At 46.5% G+C, this 20,334-nt stretch overlaps 1 protein-coding gene across 2 annotated transcripts in view; it reads right to left on the minus strand.

Moving 5' to 3' along the window:
* Nucleotides 1–342: 342 nt before the first annotated feature.
* Nucleotides 343–20,334, minus strand: part of OTULIN (OTU deubiquitinase with linear linkage specificity) — a 34,564-nt gene continuing 14,572 nt past the window's right edge. Inside the window, exons 3-8 of one of the 2 annotated variants that reach the window (XR_009690516.1) lie at nt 20,089–20,183; nt 17,807–17,950; nt 11,769–11,894; nt 8,629–8,898; nt 1,535–4,133; nt 343–1,411 (exon numbers count right to left, since the gene is read on the minus strand). Coding sequence is in view for 1 of the 2 variants with exons in the window: in XM_061129323.1 (XP_060985306.1) it covers nt 3,939–4,133; nt 8,629–8,898; nt 11,769–11,894; nt 17,807–17,950; nt 20,089–20,183 (830 nt within the window). In the remaining variant the exon portion in view is untranslated. Of the gene's footprint in view, nt 4,134–8,628; nt 8,899–11,768; nt 11,895–17,806; nt 17,951–20,088; nt 20,184–20,334 lie in introns of both variants that reach the window. The other variant, XM_061129323.1, reaches the window with a different exon arrangement.

Consider the following 20,334-nt stretch of genomic DNA (forward strand, 5'->3'; position numbering starts at 1 on the left):
GCGTCTTCATGCACACACCCCCGCCCGTTCTGGTCACGGCCGAGCCTACCCTCCCCTCATGGCCACCAGGGCTGGGGGCAGCCACGCCAGCTGCGTTTTGTGCTTTTCGTGGCTCCAAGTTATTCCCTGGATCAGTTACAAGTATTGATCATCAGCTGCCCGTTGTCCCACTTCACAGAACAATTCAGCACTGGCTTCCTGGTCTCTCCAGCCCCTCAGAAGAGACCCCCAAGAAGGTTTTCTAAGAGCTCAGCATTACGCAGTCTACTTCTGTTACACAGGGGGCTTCAAATTCAGAAAAAGGAATCTGCAGAATCCACGCATAGAAGTGGTGTGAGTTGGTTCAGATTTTTATCCTTTTATTAACTTAAGCTGAGGAGGTCTGTTAGGCATCCATTTTGTTTTTCAAAGGCATTTTTTCATCTAAAATCTGTTCGTCCCTCTTCAGCTCACTCCTTACTGTTCTTGGGCCATTTTAACACATTACTGACTGGGGGATTTTCACAAAAACTAACGCCTGTGGCCAGTGATTTGTTATCTAAGTAAAACTGAAACGTTTCTGATCAGTAAGTTGGCAAAATTATTTTGATATTGTGCCCTGACTTTGCTCAACTATGTGGGGACTCTTATATCTTTCACACACATTTCAGATTCACTCCAAACACATTCTTATTGGTTTTTAACTGATATAGATCATTTAAAAAAAGGCATCCATGTATTTTTGTGTATGCGTACAAGTAAAATTCCCTGGAGGTTTGCATTTCTGAAAATAACTGTCTGGCTTTCAAAGGGGGAATACCTGCAAAGTTTTGCTTTAGAGAGACAGACAGGAACGAGATCAAACTTTACCACCACAAAGGAGACAGAGTCAGGAGGTCTGTCTGACGTCTATGCTGCAACGTCAGGAAGCCGGATGCTCAAAGCTGAGACAGCACCTAGCTGTCACCACCTGGAAGCGCCTCAGAAAGGGGACAACAGGCTCCTAGGTAAAAGAGCACCTTGAGGGGAAGAGGGCAGAAGGCGAATACAGCCCTGCGAAAAATAAACAAGGGAAAAACAAGCACACAAACACCAACAAAGGTGTTTTTTCTGACAGTGGGGTGAGATTCAAAGGGTCTGAGATTTTACTTGACAAGCCCTAGAACTGGAGGGAAAAAGAATGACGACAGAATACCAACGGGATGTCTGTTTCCACAATCAAAGAAAACTTCAGACATTAATCGAATGTACAACAGTATAATAAAAGTGTAAATGGCTCTATGTAGAGAGCAGGGTCAATCCTGTTCTGTGCCTTTAAGGTGTTTTCAGATATGCTGAACTCCAAGGAAGAGGAACTGACATTTCAAGACTGGCATCTTGTTCTCAACTGGCACCATCACGATTCTCTCTAATTGAGTGAAATCAATGGAAGCTGTAAACGCAGGTGAGGAGGGGGAAGACAGAAAGGAGCAGTTTTAATTCCATGGAACTTGTTACAGGGAAAGTCTTTTTAGGTTTAATGCACCTTAAATGAGCTCAAAGGTATAAGTCACACCTGTTCAAGGCAGGTATCTTCTTTCTGCTAAGATCAGAGGGCTCCAAAACCACTGAACTCTTGCAATAAATCCTGCGATAGAAAGTAAGCAAAGTGTTGTTCCTATTACCTTCCTTTTTCGGAAATACTCTTACCATTTTAGAGATTCCCCTCTAAGTAAATTATCCTCCTGAATCCATTTTGGTCTCAACTCAATTTCAATTCTACTGATGTCACCCAACCAGGCCAAGAGCAAGAATGAAAAATGGAATTAAAACTCTGGGCAACTATAGTTGCATGCTGCAACAAAAAAAATGTATTTTTAAAGTTCGCTGAGCATCTACCTTTCCTGAAGTACTGTTTGAGAGCTTTACTTCTCTGATGCTATGATCCCTCTAAACCTGCATGACAGTCTGAGGGTAGAGTCTAATATGGCCTTGGGACAGAAAGCAACTTAAATGCACGTTTTTGAGTTTTATCAACGGGGTAGTTAAGACCACAATTTCTGCACACACTCTAACAATATCATACACAGGAACAACAAAAAAGTATGAGATGTAAATGAGCTACCCAGAAGCCCAGATCAAGTTCACTAAGACTAGAACATTCTCAAAAATGCAGAGATCATGAGTATTGTTAAACTCATCAGAGGCAATCTGCCAGCGGTTTGATGGACACAGACACCAACTGCCTTGTACAACTGACGTGTCTGAAGTTGTGCTTTTAAACATGTTCAAGAATGAACTGGTAGGCATTTCGTCTTGTAAGCTGCATGAAAATCAAATAACATAAAGTGAAGCATCCAAGCCAACAGGAAGTCATTATTCTCATTTGGCTTCTAGGTACCTTATTATTTGCGGCACCATTGCATTTCACAGTGAAAGACAAAGCCTCTCCAATACATTCACACACATCTAGAGTAAAATTCAATTCAAACACCCTAATGAGTTAAGTATCTACCAAAATGTGAATATTATTGATGAGGTAATGGGAGGAATACACGTGTAACAGTCTGCATAGCCTTATGTGTCCTCTGAGTTTTTTCTCAACAGAAAATTTTGATTTTTAAGTGAAAGCAAAACTTACATTTTTCACAAAAGTTCTGTCCCTGGGGGGCGGGGGGAGGGAGAACAGATTAGATAGCTTATCAACTATATTATATTAAACCACATAAAGACTGTAATTTATAATTATAGAATAAAGCTTGGTACTTCAGGGTAACACCATCTCCACAAATACTGAGCCAATCCAGGTGCCGCTGATAGTCTGAAAGAGTGAGGTGTCCACGCACCACCGGGATTCGGGCCCTAATGCAGACAAGGCTCAGCTGGGCTGCCCGAGCCCACCCTCGCCCGCCAGGCACCACCCTAGCCTGTGACTGATCAGGCAGGCCACCACTCGTGGCCAGACGCTGCCTCCCCGGGGCATCCCAAACCCGACTAAGGGCGGGTGCAGCTCGGCCATGCCTCTGCAATCAGTGACAAGCACATCCTTCTACTGAAAACTTACTCATGAAAACCAGAGAGCCTCTGCTGCTACTGATCCCCTCCAAGAGATGTGAGACAGGAACCTGGCAATGGAAGCACTTTCCAGAAACTCATCAATTGGCCTTGGTTTCCTATAAAAATGCACACGGGTCTAAGCTTGACTCTGACTAGATGATGGTGAATCTGTGGAACTGCAGATGAAGGAACAGCCCCTCCCGCCGACCACCACTCCCGCCGACCACCCACCCCTGCACCAGGCTCCCAAGCCGGGGTGTCTGTGACCACAGACGCCTGGCACATCCTGGCAGAGCAACAATGTCCTGGGGCCGCTGCCTTCCTCCTGCAGCCCCTTCTCTAGCCTTTAAGCAGCTCACTTTTGGACCCAGTTCTGATTCTTCTATTAGACACTCGGCTTATAACAGCTTTAATTAACATGTGAATTCAAACCATTGCTGGGTGAGACTATCAGGGATGCTGGGCTGTTCGCAGGCTCTGCCCCCGACTTCTACCGTGTGAACTGATTGCATAGTTGTAGAGAAAGGGCACTGCAGACGCTGTGACCACCAGAACAAAAATTACCACCTTAAAAAAAAAAACTGAAAGCCAGTTTACTATGAGAGAGCGCTTTGGACGCTTTTCTGTCCAGCACGCGACTCCTCTGATATAAAACTGTGTGTTTTATGGAGGAGGTGTAGTTTGCACCTTGTAACAGGTGTGCTCTGAAGGCCCCCACGGAAACATACTGCATCATAGATGAGGGGGAAAAAATCGCAGTTACTACTGATTCGCCAAAGTTAGTCCCCAGAACATTCCAGTCCGGCGAGGCTAACTGGGCCCAGGTGTCCTCAAAGGTTGGGCTCAGGGACCTGCAGGCCCGAGGCCCTGGCGAGGGGCTGCCTGCGCCCCTCAGCCGCGTGGCCAGGCGGTCCAAGCGCGGCTCACAGGCTGGTCTCCTCACACACCCGGACGGGGACGTTGTAGTGCCGGTCGTCCTCGGCGATCAGGGTCACCACCGGCCAGTCCCCGGGGGGGTCGGTGGGGTAGACCGTGATGAACTCCTCGGTGCCGTACTTGGAGAGCCGGTACACCCGGATGGTGTGGCGCACGGCGTAGGCCAGGAGGAACATCTCGACCTGCGGGTAGAACAAAGGCTGAAGGATGCGGCTGGCCCCCCACTTCTGCTCTGGGGTCCCCGTGGGGCACAGCGCCTTGGCCCGAGCCCTTCTTCCTACTGTGGCCCAGCCCCAGTCCTGCTGCTTGTGTGGGTCCTGCCATTCTGTATGGGTCATTATAATCAAACACGTCATCAAGAAGGGGTCATAGGTCTCATAAGGGACTTGTGGTTTGAATACATTAAGAACCTCTCAACTTGACAATAAAAAAGCCAATAACCAGTCTAAAAACTGGCCAAAGGAGTTGAATAGAACAGATTCTTCTCCAAAGATGACATGCAAATACCACTAAGTACATGCAAAGTCATCAGGGGAACGCATTTCAAACCCACAATGAGACACCACTTCCCACCCACTGCAACAGCTACAATCAAATAGACAGATGATCACAGGGAGAGACTGACTCCCAGGCACCAGGTTTTCTTTCTTTCAGGGGAAGAAAACTGTTTCGGAACTTGGCACAGGTAAAGGTCACACAACGCTGCAAATCTACGAAAGTGAGTGAATTGTACACTTTAAAATGGTTACTTTGGTGTTATATGAACTTCACCTCAATTTTAAAAAAACGTGGTAAGGATGTGAAGAAATGGAACTCTGAAACATTGCTGGTGGGGATATAAAAGAATGCAGCTGCTTTTAAAAAGTCTGGCAGTTCCTCAAAGTTTTAAACAAAGAATTGCCATGTGGCCCAGCAGTTCCACTCCCAGATTAACATATACCCAAGAGAATTAAAAACATATGTCCTGCAAAAAACTTGTACATGATGTTCACAGCAGGATTATTCACAATCACCAAAAAGTGGAAAACAACCGAAATGGATGTATAAAATGTGATACATCCATACAATGGAATATTATTTGTCAATAAAAAGGAATGAGGTACTGATACATGCTGCAATACTGATGAATCTGGAAGACATTAGGCTCAAATAAGCCAGTCATAAAAGACCACGTATTATAAAATTCCATTTACATGAAATGCTCAGGATAGATAAGTCTGTAAAAACAGAAAGTTAGTGGTTGCCTAGGGCTGGAGAAAGGGGAGTGAGGGTATGAGGTTTCCTTTAGGAGTGATAAAATGGTCTAAAGTTAGACTCCACGATGGCTGCAAAACTCTACAAACATACTAAAATCCACTGAGTTACACACTTCAAAGGGGTAAACTGGTATGTATATCATATTTCAACAAAACTGCTATTTAAACATGTTACAGCAGACTTGTGGGGACTCAGAAAGGACTAACAGAAGTCTAATACGCAAACTATGCTCTACCAGGCTTGTTAGTGCAAGCTCTCTGCAGCAGTTCAAAAGACCTAAGCAACTCAGATTTCGAGCACAAACAACTTTTTTTAAAAGAGTTTATCTTCGATCCTGGCTGACTCAGCAGTGACCACCATCTTAGCTCTTTGCTGTGTAACCAGTAAAAGGCAAGCTCCAAGTCAGCCGTGCAGGCAGGAAAGTGGCACTCTGAATGGAAAGCCTCGATGCTTCTCAGATTAGTTCAGTTCAGTCACTCAGTTGTGTCCGACTCTCTGCGACCCAATGACCGCAGCATGCCAGGCCTCCCTGTCCATCACCAACTCCTGGAGTTTACCCAAACTCATGTCCATAATGTCAGTGATGCCATCCAACCATCTCATCCTCTGTCGTCCCCTTCTCCTCCTGCCCTCAATCTTTCGCAGCATCAGGGTCTTTTCAAATGAGTCAGCTCTTCGCATCAGGTGGCCAAAGTATTGGAGTTTCAGCTTCAACATCAGTCCTTCGAATGAACACCCAGGACTGATCTCCTTGCAGTCCAAGGGACTCTCAAGAGTCTTCTCCAACATCGCAGTTCAAAAGCACCAATTTTTCGGTGCTCAGCTTTCTTTAAAGTCCAACTCTCACATCCATACATGACCACTGGAAAAACCATAGAATTGACTAGATGGACCTCTGTTGACAAAGTAATGTCTCTGCTTTTAAATATGCTGTCTAGATTGGGCATAATTTTCCTTCCAAGGAGTAAGCGTCTTTTAATTGCATGGCTGCAGTCACCATCTGCAGCGATTTTGGAGCCCAAAAAACTAAAGTCAACCACTATTTCCACTGTTTCCCCATCTATTTGCCATGAAGTGATGGGACCAGATGCCATGATCTTAGCTTTCTGAATGTTCAGCTTTAAGTCAACTTTTTCACTCTTCTCTTTCACTTTCATCAAGAGGCTCTTTAGTTCCTCTTCACTTTCTGCCATAAGGGTGGTGTCATCTGCGTATCTGAGGTTATTGATATTTCTCCCAACAATCTTGATTCCAGTTTGTGCTTCATCCAGCCCAGCGTTTCTCATGATGTACTCTGCATGTAAGTTAAATAAGCAAGGTGACAATATACAGCCTTGATGTACTCCTTTTCCTATTTGAAACCAGTTTGTTGGTCCATGTTCAGTTTTAACTGTTGCTTCCTGACCTGCATACAGGTTTCTCAAGAGGCAGGTCAGGTGGTCTGGTATTCCCATCTCTTTCAGAATGTTTCACAGTTTATTTTGATCCACACAAAGGCTTTGGCATAGTCAATAAAGCAGAAAATGTTTTTATGGAACTCTCTTGCTTTTTCCATGATCCAGTGGATGTTGGCAATTTGATCTCTGGTTCCTCTGCCTTTTCTAAAACCAGCTTGAACATCTGGAAGTTCACGGTTAACATACTGCTGAAGCCTGGCTTGGAGAATTTTGAGCATTACTTTACTAGCATGTGAGATGAGTGCAATTGTGCAGTAGTTTGAGCATTCTTCGGCATTGCCTTTCTTTGGGATTAGAATGAAAATTGACCTTTTCCAGTCCTGTGGCCACTGCTGAGTTTTCCAAATTTGCTGACATGTTGAGTGCAGCACTTTCACAGCATCATCTTTTAGGATTTGAAATAGCTCAACTGGAATTCCATCACCTCCACTAGCTTTGCTCGTAGTGATGCTTCCTAAGGCCCACTTGACTTCACATTCCAGGATGTCTGGCTCTAGGTGAGTGATCACACCATCATGATTATCTGGGTCGTGAAGATCTTTTTTGTACAGTTCTTCTGTGTATTCTTGCCACCTCTTCTTATATCTTTTGCTTCTGCTAACAGAAGCATTTCTGTCCTTTATTGAGCCCATCTTTGCATGAAATGTTCCCTTAGTACCTCTAATTTTCTTGAAGAGATCTCTAGTATTTCCCATTCTATTGTTTTCTTCTATTTCTTTGCATTGATCGCTGAGGAAGGCTTTTTTATCCCTCCTTGCTATTCTTTGGAACTCTGCATTCAAATGGGAATATCTTTCCTCTTCTCCTTTGCTTTTCAATTCTCTTCTTTTCACAGCTATGTATAAGGCCTCCTCAGACAGCCATTTTGTTTTTTTGCATTTCTTTTTCTTGGGGATGGTCTTGATCCCTGTCTCCTGTACAATGTCACGAACCATGCTTCTCACGTGGTTGGCTATTCCACTAAAGGACTTAGGCTGTTCAGGGCAACATAATGAACCCATCAAAGAAAGAGAGCAAGCAGAGTGTGGTGAGCAACGGGGGACCCACAGGACAGCACCACACTGGGTCTCTGGGTGAGACCCCAAACTCAGCCTACCTGCTGAAGATCCAAGAGCAGGCTGGCTCTCCTGGCTAAAGTGACTCCACTTCTATTTTTAAAGGATGCTACCTAATACGACAGCAGCCAAGATTAAACAAGACCCTTCAGAGGACTCCTTCCCAGGGCTTGGTTTCTTTCTGGAGCCAAGGGTTCTGGTCCCACCCATCACACGACAGGAGAAAGTCCAGGCTGAGACAACCATGGTGGTTATAAAACAGTTTCACCCTCGAGGGCTGGGAGGTGGGAGGGAGGTTCAAAGGGGAAGGGACATATGTATACCCTCGGCTGATTCATGTTGATGCATGGCAGAAACCAACACAATATTCCAAAGCAATTATCCTCCAATTAAAAATAAATAAATTAAAAAAGAAAAAAAAACAGGCTCACAATTCTTCAGCATGCCTGACTTGAGCGTGGGAAGAATGACCTGATCTGCTTCTAACGGACAGAACCCAGTGTTAAGTGCCAGTGAGTGACTTCCAAGGTTAGATCACAGAAGGCACTGGAGCATTCTGGGGGTCTTCTTGGAGCACCCTTTGAGAGAAGCCAGCTGCCGTGTCAGGAGGACATTTGAGCAGCCCTATGGAAAGCCCCACACAGCGAGGAACGAACCACCAGTGAGGGACTGAGCCCTCCCGCCAACAGCCAGGTGAGTGTGCACCATGCTGGAGGTGGACCCTCCAGCCACAGTCGAGCCCTCCAGAGACTGCAGTCCTGAGCAAGACTCAACTGCAACCTCCTGCAACCTTGAGCCAGAACCACACAACTGCACGGCTCCTGAGCTCCTGACCACAAAAACTGAGGCAGTGGTTGATGGCTGACGCTGCTGCTCTGGGCTAATGTACTCCCCAAGGCACGACTCACCTGTTCCAGGCCGCCAGTGTGCCCCACCTGGTTCAGATGGTTCCGCAGCAGCTGACCAGGATCACTTGATGTATCCCGAGCAAAGAGAAGCACAGAGAAAAACGGCACTTCCTTTCCCTTCTCTTTATCGTCATAGAGTTCAATGGCTCTGTTCAGCATTAGGAATTTTACAGCTTCATAGAGGCTGTACTCCTCTTCTTCATTTGTGAACAGTTCATCACAAGCCATCTGCCTTGCTTCTGCCGTTCTCAGTTCAGCCAGGCTTGCCCACTATAATAAGCAAGTTATGTAATAATTAAATTGTTGTTCTGAAAGTCCCTGGTAAAACCCCATACTATGAGCACAAAATTATTTTCAGAATAGGTAGGCGACCACAGGTCACGTACCAACGCTCAGCATTCAAGCTTCCAGCTCAAATAACTGTACTCTTTAGAGCACACACTTTCCTTATTCAGCTCTTCCCCCGGTAATCTGAAACAAAAGTATACTGCACTAAGGAGAAGCTCTGGGATCATGGAATGGAAATTTCAACTCTCGTATCTTCCCAGGCAAAGAAATGGAACCAGTCAATGCACAAATATTTGCAGGAGAGCGAACATGCTTTTGAGAGACCTGGTGTGATGATGCCCTGGAACATAGCTGAAATCACCCCTCCCCTTTAAGGGGCTTATGGCAGCCGATACCACCCAGAAACGCCAAGCCAACCTTGTAACGTGAAGACAGGCAAGGAAAACTGTGGCATCTCCTGAATACCTGTTTACTAAACTTAACCCTTCTAACCTCTTAAAAATTTACTTGAGTTTCAGATGAATAAATCTACTCAGGAAATTCATATTGACTTCTGATTAAAAATAAAGGAGAGAATCAGGTATTCAAGGAGAAGGGGGCAGCAGAGGATGAGACGGTTAGATAGTATCACTGACTCAATGGACATGAATCTGAGCAAACTCTGGGAGGTAGTGAAGGACAGGGAAGCCTGGTGTGCTGCAGTCCATGGGGTCACAAAGAGTAGGACACGACGTAGGGACCGAACAATAACAATCAGGTATTCAGCTAACACAGGCTAACTCTTTAAGTGAAGAAGAAAACCCTATAAATATATGGTTATGAGAACCTCTTTGCGAATAAGAGATGCCAACCCAAAACTAATCCTTGTATATAATCAGTAACTGCTGCTCCTCTGCAAAACCATTAAATTTTTTAATTCAAGAGTAAATTTTAATGGTAATAACTGTGCCACAGGACTCTGAAAGCTACAACATCTCATATTTTCCAGGAGTAGACCAAGCTGGCAGGTGAGAGCACGTCTCTGGAATCAGAGTCAGGATGGAACAAGGGCCTCGCCACCGAGCAGCTGCTGGCCTCTGCAGGGCCGCAGTCTCGTCACCTGTAAAGTGGGCACAACCACAGCCACAATGCCCTGCTGGTCTGAGAATTACATAATATACAACACTTTAGTGTACAGCCTGGCACCTACGAGGTGTTAGCAGGGCTGGCTCAATTAATGAATAATTTTAATGGAATAATTATAAATTGGAATCACTTTAACATTCCCCCAAATCAAGATCTAGTTACCATAGACTAGGTGTGTCTTTATTAGGTGTATAAAGCAATTTCTCAGGAACTTAAAAAGAGTTAAAATGGACAGTTACCAGTGGCTATGCTGAAGCTTTCCTGTTCACTCCCCCAGGCCAGACCCCTGTGCTCCACCTGCTGCTAACCCAGGGCCTGCCTGGGGCGGCGGGCCTCCAGCCCCTCTAATCCTGTGTTCTGCTTCAACAGGCAACAAGAACAGACCCCCTCTGTCCTTCTCTTGCTCCCAAGTTTTTATCACTAGTCCTTCTAGCCCTTCTAGATCACTAGTCCTTCTAGCACACATTTCTCGTTTTTATAAATAAAAACTAGGCTCCAGCAAGTCAGGGTTCTCCACTCATTCAACCAAGTCTTTCCCAAACGCCTACTGTGTGGCAGGTTCAGTGCCCAGCACTGGCTGCCAAGGAATGAAGAGGCCGCTCTCCTCGTCTGTAAAATGGGATGGCCACAGTGACAGCGCCCTGATGGTGGTAACAATTACGTAACACAGAACACTTCAGGTACAGCCTGGCACATATGAAGTGTATGAAGTCTCTCGTGAGGCTGCAAGTCTCATGGGAGCAGCAGACCACAGTTAGGAGGCTGACGACTGGAGTGTGTGCTAGGAGTCTTGAAAGATGATGCCTGACACCTCTTTACAGCCCTCCCTACTTCATCTATGAAGCCTGGAACAACTAACAGGCCCTCAGTCCAGGGTTCCTGGTGAGGAGAGCTTACAGGCTGTTCAGAGGTCAGCAACCGAGAGGTCCATGTGGGCCAGCGTGCAAGCAGGATGCCCCACCCACGTAAGACAGGGGAGAGCCACGGAGAGGGAGGGTTTAATGACCAAATCACTGACCAAGTCACTTCCCACAATTCTGCTTCAGAGAAACCCTGAGGACAGTTTTCAAAAGACAAGTTACTAAATCTACTGCACTGGACATCGTCATAAAAGAAAACATACCTAATAAATATGGACGGAATATTAAAACATGAACATAATTGGGAAGAATTTAATAAATGAGAATTCACATCAGTGATAATACTGTAAGAGATATACGGACCAATGATATCCCTGAAACTTATCAGTATGACTTAGAAGACTACATCTGTAAGGTTTGCTTTAAACAAAATTAAACATTTAACATGTCATCTCCTCTAGAATGTATGATGTTGATACCACTTTATTTTACCAAACACCTCAGAGGAAGAGTTTGTGTTTGTTTAGAATTACTTTGTGTAAAATCCAGCCAAGAGCAAGTGGTAACCCACTGTTGTTGCTTAGTCATGTCTGATTCATGGCAACCCCATGGACTGTAGCCTGCCAGGCTCCTCCATCCATGCGATTCTCCAGGCGGGAACACTGCAGTGGGTTACCATTTCCTTCTCCAGGGGAATCTTCCTGACCCAGGGGCTGAACTCGTATCTCCTGCATTGGCAAGCGGATTCTTTATCACTGAGCCACCTGGGCAGCCTGTGACCCACTAAGTGAGGACTAAGCAGTGGTGTGCTGGGGCAATCGGGAGTCAGAGGTCTGTATTTATCAAAGAAAACTGCATGTTCCAAACCTTCTTCCTCAGTAAAGCGAGGGACTCCTTAATTTTATCCACCAGGTCCTTGCTCTTCCCCTCAAATTTCAGTCCCAGCTTCCACTGCTTGATCCAGCTGTATTTGCTTATGAGTTTTTCTGGTAACTAGAGTTATCAAGAAAAAGAGAGAGAAAAAAGGTTAACATTTCAAACAGTCCATCACATGAGCCAAGCTGTAAGAAACAATGTAACCTAGAAGACTGACCTTTGCGACCTTTGTTTCCAGAATTAATTTTTGCACACCTGTCTGGGTTTAGGTCGGAGGACCTAAATCTAGAAGTCAGGGGGTCAGAAATAGCCACCCGGAGGAGGGCTGCTAGAGTGACATGGCGGTTCTGGTCGAGAGCCACAGGCACAACCTACCTTGCTGGGCTCCCGCCACGGCCAGGAACACTCCACAGCTCTGAGTGAGGGTGTGTGAAGGCAGTGTCCACACAGGTCTTGGCAAAAGCCACCCCTGCGCCAGCTGGGCTCACTGGTCCCCACCCTGCCACTCCCTGAGGCCTGACTCAGGAAGGCACTCTGGGTCTAATGAGATGGTCCAGAAAACAGCAAAAACCTGCTCCTTTCCTGACTAGGAAAACAAAACCTAATTTCCAATTTTTACACTATCATCAAAGTTTTAAGATTAAAAAGAAACAAGATGGTCTCCAGTTTAAGTACCTAATCAGTATAAGTAAGATAAAAAATTACAACTGAGAATAAGAAGCAAGGGTTAAGGGAGCCAGGATGGCCTGGCTCGTTAAAGAACGGACACCATTACTTGGCCTTGTTTCCTGGAGTGTCTGTTATTTTGTTTTCCCCTCATCATCAGTGGAATCTGGAGTCTGAAAGGCAAGCTGGGACAAAACTCAATCTATGTCAGCATGGGAACCCAGACTCTCCCAGGAGTTGAGGGTGTGTCAGGAGAAATCCATGTTATTGAGTTGGGCACGGGCATGTCACTTGGGTGCTAGAAAATGCAGAAAGGAAAAACAGTTCACTTCCAAGTCAAAAGATCATTAGAGAATGATGAATTCTTCCCTGGAACTACAGCTCAACAATCATAAATACAGTTTTAAATGAGGCTGTATGTTCTGTTCTCCTGAATCTAAGACACAGAAGACCCTTCTTGAATGGTAACTCGGTTTCACCTTCTCTATCTACAGCAATCATGAGAAACTAAGGTTGTTTCACCTCTCCAAAGAGACAAAACCACAACAGGGACTGAACTCCTCTTCAGCTAGTTACCACAGTGAGGCCGTCTACACTTACTCGTTCGTGGGGGGTGGGGGGTTGCGTTCTCACTTATCATGACGACAAACGACCCCCCCACACCCAAGAGGAGCCCAGCGCTGCACCCACGCTGTCCTGCATTTCAGCAACATGTGGGCGGTTCTCCTGCAAACCTTCTGTTAGGTCCTCTGGTTTGTCACGAGAACCTAAAAGGCCCTCAAGTGGCAACACGCTGAAATCACAACTGGGCACAAAGAAGCGCAAAGAGCAGAAAGAACTGGCCGCGCAGATGCAAGTTGGGAGACGGGGTGGAGGGAAGCCCAGGAGAGCATGTGGGCATCACGTGACACTGGGTAGGGACCTAAAAAGCAGGCACAGCACTCAAGTACTCCAGAGACCCCAAAGACCTAACTCCACAGAGGACCCAAACAGAAGTCCGTTCCCTCACTCCTTCCATGCATGGACCAAACTGTCAGTGCTAGAGTCATCCTCCAGGGTTGTATACTTTGGGGAGATGTGGAGATCCTGGAAAAAGCCCCAAAATTGAGGTGTGAAAAGAAACTATGAGGAAAGAATAATGGGAGTTGAAATCCTTTACTCAGATTTAAAAAAAGAAAAAGAGTATAACTTTAAATGCTTTCGGGGGTCATAAGACACATAACACACATACAAGGCTATTCTTTTACACTACACACTCAGAGACTGGACTTCTCTTAGAGTAAAGGAGATTTAAGGAAGAAACAAAATTAAAAACAAGAAACAATGATGGGAAATACTTAATAAAGCAGGCAATTAGCTTTGATGTAATTTCATTTGTGACTGAAATATTTTTTTAAAAAGCCTATTTTCTCTAGCAAATGTCCATAATCCTTGAAATCAGTACCGTGACTAAAGGGACAGCAAATAACAAAAATGTGTCCTTCCCCAAACTTTCTCATGAGTTTTGATACAGCCTATCATCCTCTAAACAAACACTGTCACACGTCCTACCCATTCAGAAACATTCTGAAACTTAACCGAACCCCAGGACCCCTGTCCCGAAGGATACCACCTCTTGGGGGACCCAGGTGCTGCCCAAGTTTAAGAAGAGCCAGAGCAAGCCACATCCAAGGTCACGGTCAGGGTCAGATGATCCAACTGCAGTCAACGCCATAGAGACTGGGGTCTGGACGGAGGCAGACACCACACACAAGAAGCCCAGACCCGACGGCCGGCAGTGAGGAGCGGCCAGACTGTGAGATGGGCCGTGAAGCAAGGCCAGAGCAGCCGAGCAGTGCAGGAAGCATGGCCTGGCCCTCCCCCCACCGAGCTCACACCAAGGGAGGGTCTCGGTTCTGCGCTTCCTGTTGCCCCGTCACGTCCTGAAAGCAAGCATGTTCCAGGAGCAAGGGACGACGCCAAGGGCTGTGGGGCTTCTCTGGGTTCACCACACCGATTTCCTGATGAGATAAACCCATGCTGAGGTCAAGCGATGTTTAGCACAGCAGGTGGCCTGCAGGCTGGGGGCCAAGGCTGGCACCAGGTCTACAGATTCACATACCAGCGAGGGTGTCCCAGGACCTGTCTGACTCGCAGTACCGAGGAGGGGGGTCGGGGTGGTGGTGGTCAGAAGAGGTCCTCGGCAATTCAGAGACCAAGGATCGGGAGAAGCTGAGACTGACTTGTCAGATGGTTATTGTGCTTCCAACAGCAAGCCCACCCCATTTTAAACTCAAATCATTTATACTAAGCTCTAACAGCAAGCATGGTTTAATTCATATGATAGGATATGAGTTATTCTAATTCAGTGGGAAGATGGACAGGAAACGGTCAGAGAGTTTCATAGCCAAACTCCTGTAAGATTTTCTTGTTTGGTAGACAGAGTTAAGTATCAGCTGATCTGCTTGTCTTAGGCATGTGTATTAACACATATTGAGATGTGTCCTTACTACAGTTACACGGTGGTATCTAGTGATGGAGAGACCCCACTTCCAGGGGAGGAGGTCCAGGTACCCCCCTCCATAGGCACACACTGCCAGTCTCTGTGGGCCTCCCCACCCATCTGCCTTCATACTTGGTTCCACCTTGACTTGTTCCAGTCACGCAACACCACCCTCTCGCTCACTCAGCGAGACCCCTTATCGGTGTGGACTTCCTGAGGGAGGACCAAGCAGACAGGCCGGGATGATAACAGGGATGGGATGGCGGCCACAGGCGAGAGCACGCGACAGCTGGGGGTGGTGAGAGACTAGTCTGGGCAAAGGCAGCAACCAGTCTACGCGCCCCTCCTGCGCTGGGCAAGGGCAGCAACCAGTCTATGCGCCCCTCCTGCTCTGGCACCTCGAATAAGAAGCATGAGGTGCACCTGCAACCTGCTCCAGACACATCACAGAACAGACCCTCCTGGGAAAAGGCTCAAATCAAGGGAAGATGCTGGGGGCCAAAAAGTCAATACAGGGACAAGTCTTCTAGCTGAAGGAGAGCAAGACAAGTTTCACAGACTTTCATACGACACCCCCAGCAGGTATGATGAGCTTTTGTCTGACGCAGGCCTCCTGGCCTTCAATAAAGGTTAGATGACAAAAATAATACCACTGTGACTGACTAATTAGATTATGCTCCCAAGAGAAAAACTCTACTGATTGGCTGATACATACAGAAAAGGGAAGAAATTAGAACGCTAGAGAATTTCCACATGACTCAAATTCAGCCAGGAAAAGCACCTTAAAGCCCCACAGCTCACACACACATGTTCTCATACCGATCAGAAACCAAGCACAGTCCACCTGGACTGTTTCTGATGTGACAGATGACCCTACCCAGATGGATCCTGTCAGTAAAACAAAAGGGATGTCGTGCTTTACTTTTACGGGGAGTATTTTATACGCTTAACTATGTGGAGCACTACCTGCAGGGCTCTACTTGCAGAGTTTCTCACTCACTACTTGCAGAGTTTCTTAGAAAGTAAAAGAATTCTAATTCATTACATCAATTCAATTCATAAATCTAAGCATCCCCTTAAAGTAAAAAGTTCAAAGGAAAACAGCCTACACTTGAGGAGCACTTTATGTCACAAGTTGTAATTTAAACTATGGTTAGCAAACAGAAGTTAAAGCAAAACCGAGTGAGGTCACCCATGTCTGCTTCCTCAGCAGAGGCTCAGGTCCACAGGCAGGCTGACCAACATTTCCAAGATATATCAGTACTAATACTTAGCATAACCTGCAAAGCTAAAAATAGCCTACTGTATCAATTTCTTTTTGCTTCTTTATTGAAAAAAGAAATAAGCTAATACTGAGAAATCTGCTTAAAACGATGCATCTCTGATTAGGAGAATCTTTCACAGATGTCATCTAGACAGCTTACACCAGGGTGTCGCTTTCCTATCACTTTATAGAGTGGGTAATCACCAGGCAGACAAGTGGTATCCTCCACCCACTGGTCCTGGCTGTGCTCGGACGCTAAGTGACACCCCGACCATCTAACAGATCTGTAATTAGCTGAGCTGCCAGCCAGTACCCTCTACAAGTCTTTATCCCAAGCAAATACCCCAGCTCCTTCAACTGTTCCCAGAAGGAGACAGATTGCCTCGGGCACATGCCCTTCTGTCCCGACGGTACAGGCACAGAGCTGCCCGAGGTCCCTAGGATGGGATCTGACCACCCCAGTTCAAGAAAGGCTGTCACTGCCTGTGTTTAGAAAAACCCCCTTGTTTTTTGAAACTTTATTTTGTACTGGAGTATAGCTGATTAACAATGCTGTGAGTTTCAAGTAAACAGTGAAGGGACTCAGCCATACGGATACATGTATCCATTCTCCCCCAAAATCCCCTCCCATCCAAGCTGCCAAAGAACACTGAGCAGAGTTCCCTGTGCTGTCCAGTAGGTCCTTGCTGCTTATCCATTTTAAATACAGCAGTGTGTACATGTCCATCCCAAACGCCCTACCTATCCCTTTCATTATAAAACAGGCGTCCTCGTCACTGCGGCCATCACACACCTGTGGGCTGTGATCCACTAAAATCCTGACTTTTTTCCCCTAAGTTACTGGGGAGGCACATCTCCCAGAGCTGACACTTTGGGTTTTGGTTTGGGGGTTTAAGACAAGCCCAAGTTTTCCAATTTTCCTCCAACTAACACCATGTTGTGAGCTCCGCTCAATCATGACTGCCCACCAAGCTCTCTAGGGATGGTCTATCACCCAACCTATCTGACCTCAGTTGGCGTCTGTCATGGATACACGACACAGGGACAATGTGACTTCTTGGGGGTATTACTGTCAGGCTGCAGATTTAAAACAACTAACAAGGGCCAGGCATGGGCCAGCCCTCACCTCCCCAGGAAGCCTTCCCCAGCTGACAGCAACCATCTCTCTTCCGGTGTTGCTGCTCTGTCGCGTACCAAGCCGATGACCCTCCCTCTCCAGATGGTGCCGATTCCCTGAACTGGAGCCAGAAGCCCAGAAACATGTCTTTGGAAACCCCAGCAGGTTTTCAGAGAGTACAATACAAAGCCCACTGGGTGGAGACTCCAACCCGGAAGTCAAACTGCCCTCAGTGCTCTGTGCAAGCCCTAAACCCCTGCTCTCTAGTTCAGCTGAGGCGCTAAATAAATTTTATCATCTTTCTCCTCCGGGAAATAACAATTGATTTTCGGTGCTTTACTATGCACAGTCACCCCAGCCACAGAAAGCTGCAGAAACCCGCACGCTGACGTCGCACTGCAGGCAAGCACCTGGGCACACAGCGCGGGGCAGACCAGGGAAGTCTCTGCTGCAGAAACAACAGCAAACAGTGCAGACTCAAACCTGCGGCAGCAGCGTACCAGCGTGAGCTCCGGGTCCTGCAGCCAGGAGGGCAGCGCCGTCGGCTGGCTCATGGCCTGGAACAGCGTGGCCCTCAGCGCACAGTAGTTATCTCCGCGGACTCGCCTGATGGAGGTGAATTTCTGGGACACCTCCTCGTAGCCCTGTGCAAAAAGCATCAAAGAATTCAAATGGTCGTTACTGACTTTGGAGAGCGGGGATAATTTTATTCATGTTGAAGAAATGTGTCCCCCACACCCCCCGTTCCGATCAGTGGAAGAATGGCCAAATATTTCCTGCAGGATACTTTAATTCCTTTTTTATTCGTCAAAAGAAATGAACAAATGTTAGTATCATACAAAATATCAGCATATGCAGCAGACGCACATACTAGAACATATAGAATAGGACACTAAGTATTATTAAAATGCTAGTCACCCCCAAAGTTGAAGTCGTACGTCCCTTTCTAAGCAACTGCTATAACACTCACTTATAATAACCAGCAATCTGAAGGCTTTGCTCTGTGTTTAAGTTGACCCTAAACTCTTCAATGAGGAGACAGGAAAGAAAAGAGAGATGTACCAAGCTTATGTGCCCAATCCCCCAGCCGTATCTGACTCTCTGTGACCCAGGGGACTGTAGCCCACCAGGCTCCTCTGTCCATGGGATTTTCCAGGCAAGAATACTAGAGTGGGTTGCCATTTCCTACACTAGAGGATCTTCCCGGCCCAAGGCTCGAACCCTCATCTTTTGTGTCTCCCTGCGTTGACAGGTGGATTCTTTACCTGGCTTATATCTCCATATTAAAAATAACACCCTGTACCCCAAATTTCCAAGAAATACATAAAAGACCATATGTATCATCTTGGAGGTGCCTGGATAAATTCTGTTTTTTAAAAAGTGGATTGAAATGTCATTATTATTCAGCCTGGAAGTGAAACAAGGAAATGAAAATTCTCGGTGACATGCTCAGTCACTCAAACACAGCCATCCAAACGGACTGTTTTGAGCACACTCCCCTTAAAAGGACACCATGAAATCCCAGGCCGACTGAGTTCTCCGCTGGACGCTGCTCAGGCCTTGGCATCAACTTTCAGCCTTTCCCATCTCACTCCCCCTTGACCAGGTGGATCTTTCGCTTGCCCTGCTCTTCTTCAACAGCCACTTAAAACCCTGTTTCCCCCCCCAACACACACGTACACAAAGGAAGAAGTGCCACCCCCCTGGGGTGGGGACCCTGCAGACAGTCATCCTGTGTCCAAGCACTGGACCCTGTCGTAAGTTGTTTTCAAGGTTCAAGTCACAAAGATGATGTTCAAAGTGGATATGAAAGTATTTCTTTCCAATAATAAAGTTCTGAAAGCTGCATTTCTGTTCAGTGGCCCAACCACTGCAACAGAAGGCCCATCGGGGAGATTCATGCCTACTAAATGTACCTCTTTCCTACGGTGAACCCCAAGCTGTCCCAAATACTAGTTCAATAGCAACTGCACCCTTCCAAATGCATAAATCACTCATCGGATCGTGCAGTACACTGTAGTCCATATTCAGTGAAAAAATCCAGAGAAGCGGGCCCCAGCAGTTCAAACCTGTGATGTACAAGGGTCAACTGTAGGAGCCATCTCCACCTATGGAGGAATGCTGGATTCAGTATCCATCTGAGGGGGAACCGAGAGGGGTTCTGTCTGACTACCATGCAGTGGGAGCAGTGACCCAGCCCAGTCACAGCCCCAGCAGGACCATGTCATGGGAATCCCTGACATCCCAGAGCCTTGGAAGGACTACCTTTGGGTCACCAGGTTATGCAACGGGACTGAGAGGGGGCAGTTCCTGGGTGCCCTAAATAAAGGCAGGAGATCCAGGTCCCACTGCTTAGGGTGTGCGGGAGAGTCCAGGCCCCGAGGACTGGAGAATGTGAAAATAAACCCAGGGTGGGCTTAGGGTTAGGGTGGGGACAGCAGATGTAGGTCACCCTAGGCTGTGACCTCACCAGGTCAGAAGGGCATTACAGCCAAATGCCCCTAAGGGGCCAACCCTTGGCCCAGCTCAGAACAGCACACAGTCATTTATACGTTTTTCAAAGAAATCAAGCTACTGACTGACAATGATTCTATATTAATACTGAGACGGCCCTTATCTTTGCAGTCTGTTTCCTCATCTCTAAAAGTAGAACCCCAATAGTAACACAGTCTAATGGCAGTTGTCGTAACTATAACATCTAAACATACATAAGGACATATTAAATAATTACCTATGGTAGACTACTGAAAAAACTCAAAATGCACGCATCCAGGCGTCATACCTTTTTCATACATGTTGCTTTTTGCGTATTTCCCCTCCATTCTTTTTTGCAGTAGTCCATGATATCCATTTCAGGAGCTACACTTAATCTAGGTTCTGTGAAAGAATCCAAAAAAAGGGGTGGGGTGGGGGAGGGGGAATACAGAGACACAGCATGATCAGAATTAAAAGCACAGCTTCGCCTGAGAGTTCCTTTCTCGCTCACTGCAGTCCTCCCACGTCCAGAATCCCAAGACTGCTGACCACC

This window comes from Dama dama, chromosome 25 (assembly GCF_033118175.1).
Source record: "Dama dama isolate Ldn47 chromosome 25, ASM3311817v1, whole genome shotgun sequence".
Classification (NCBI taxonomy): Eukaryota; Metazoa; Chordata; class Mammalia; order Artiodactyla; family Cervidae; genus Dama; species Dama dama.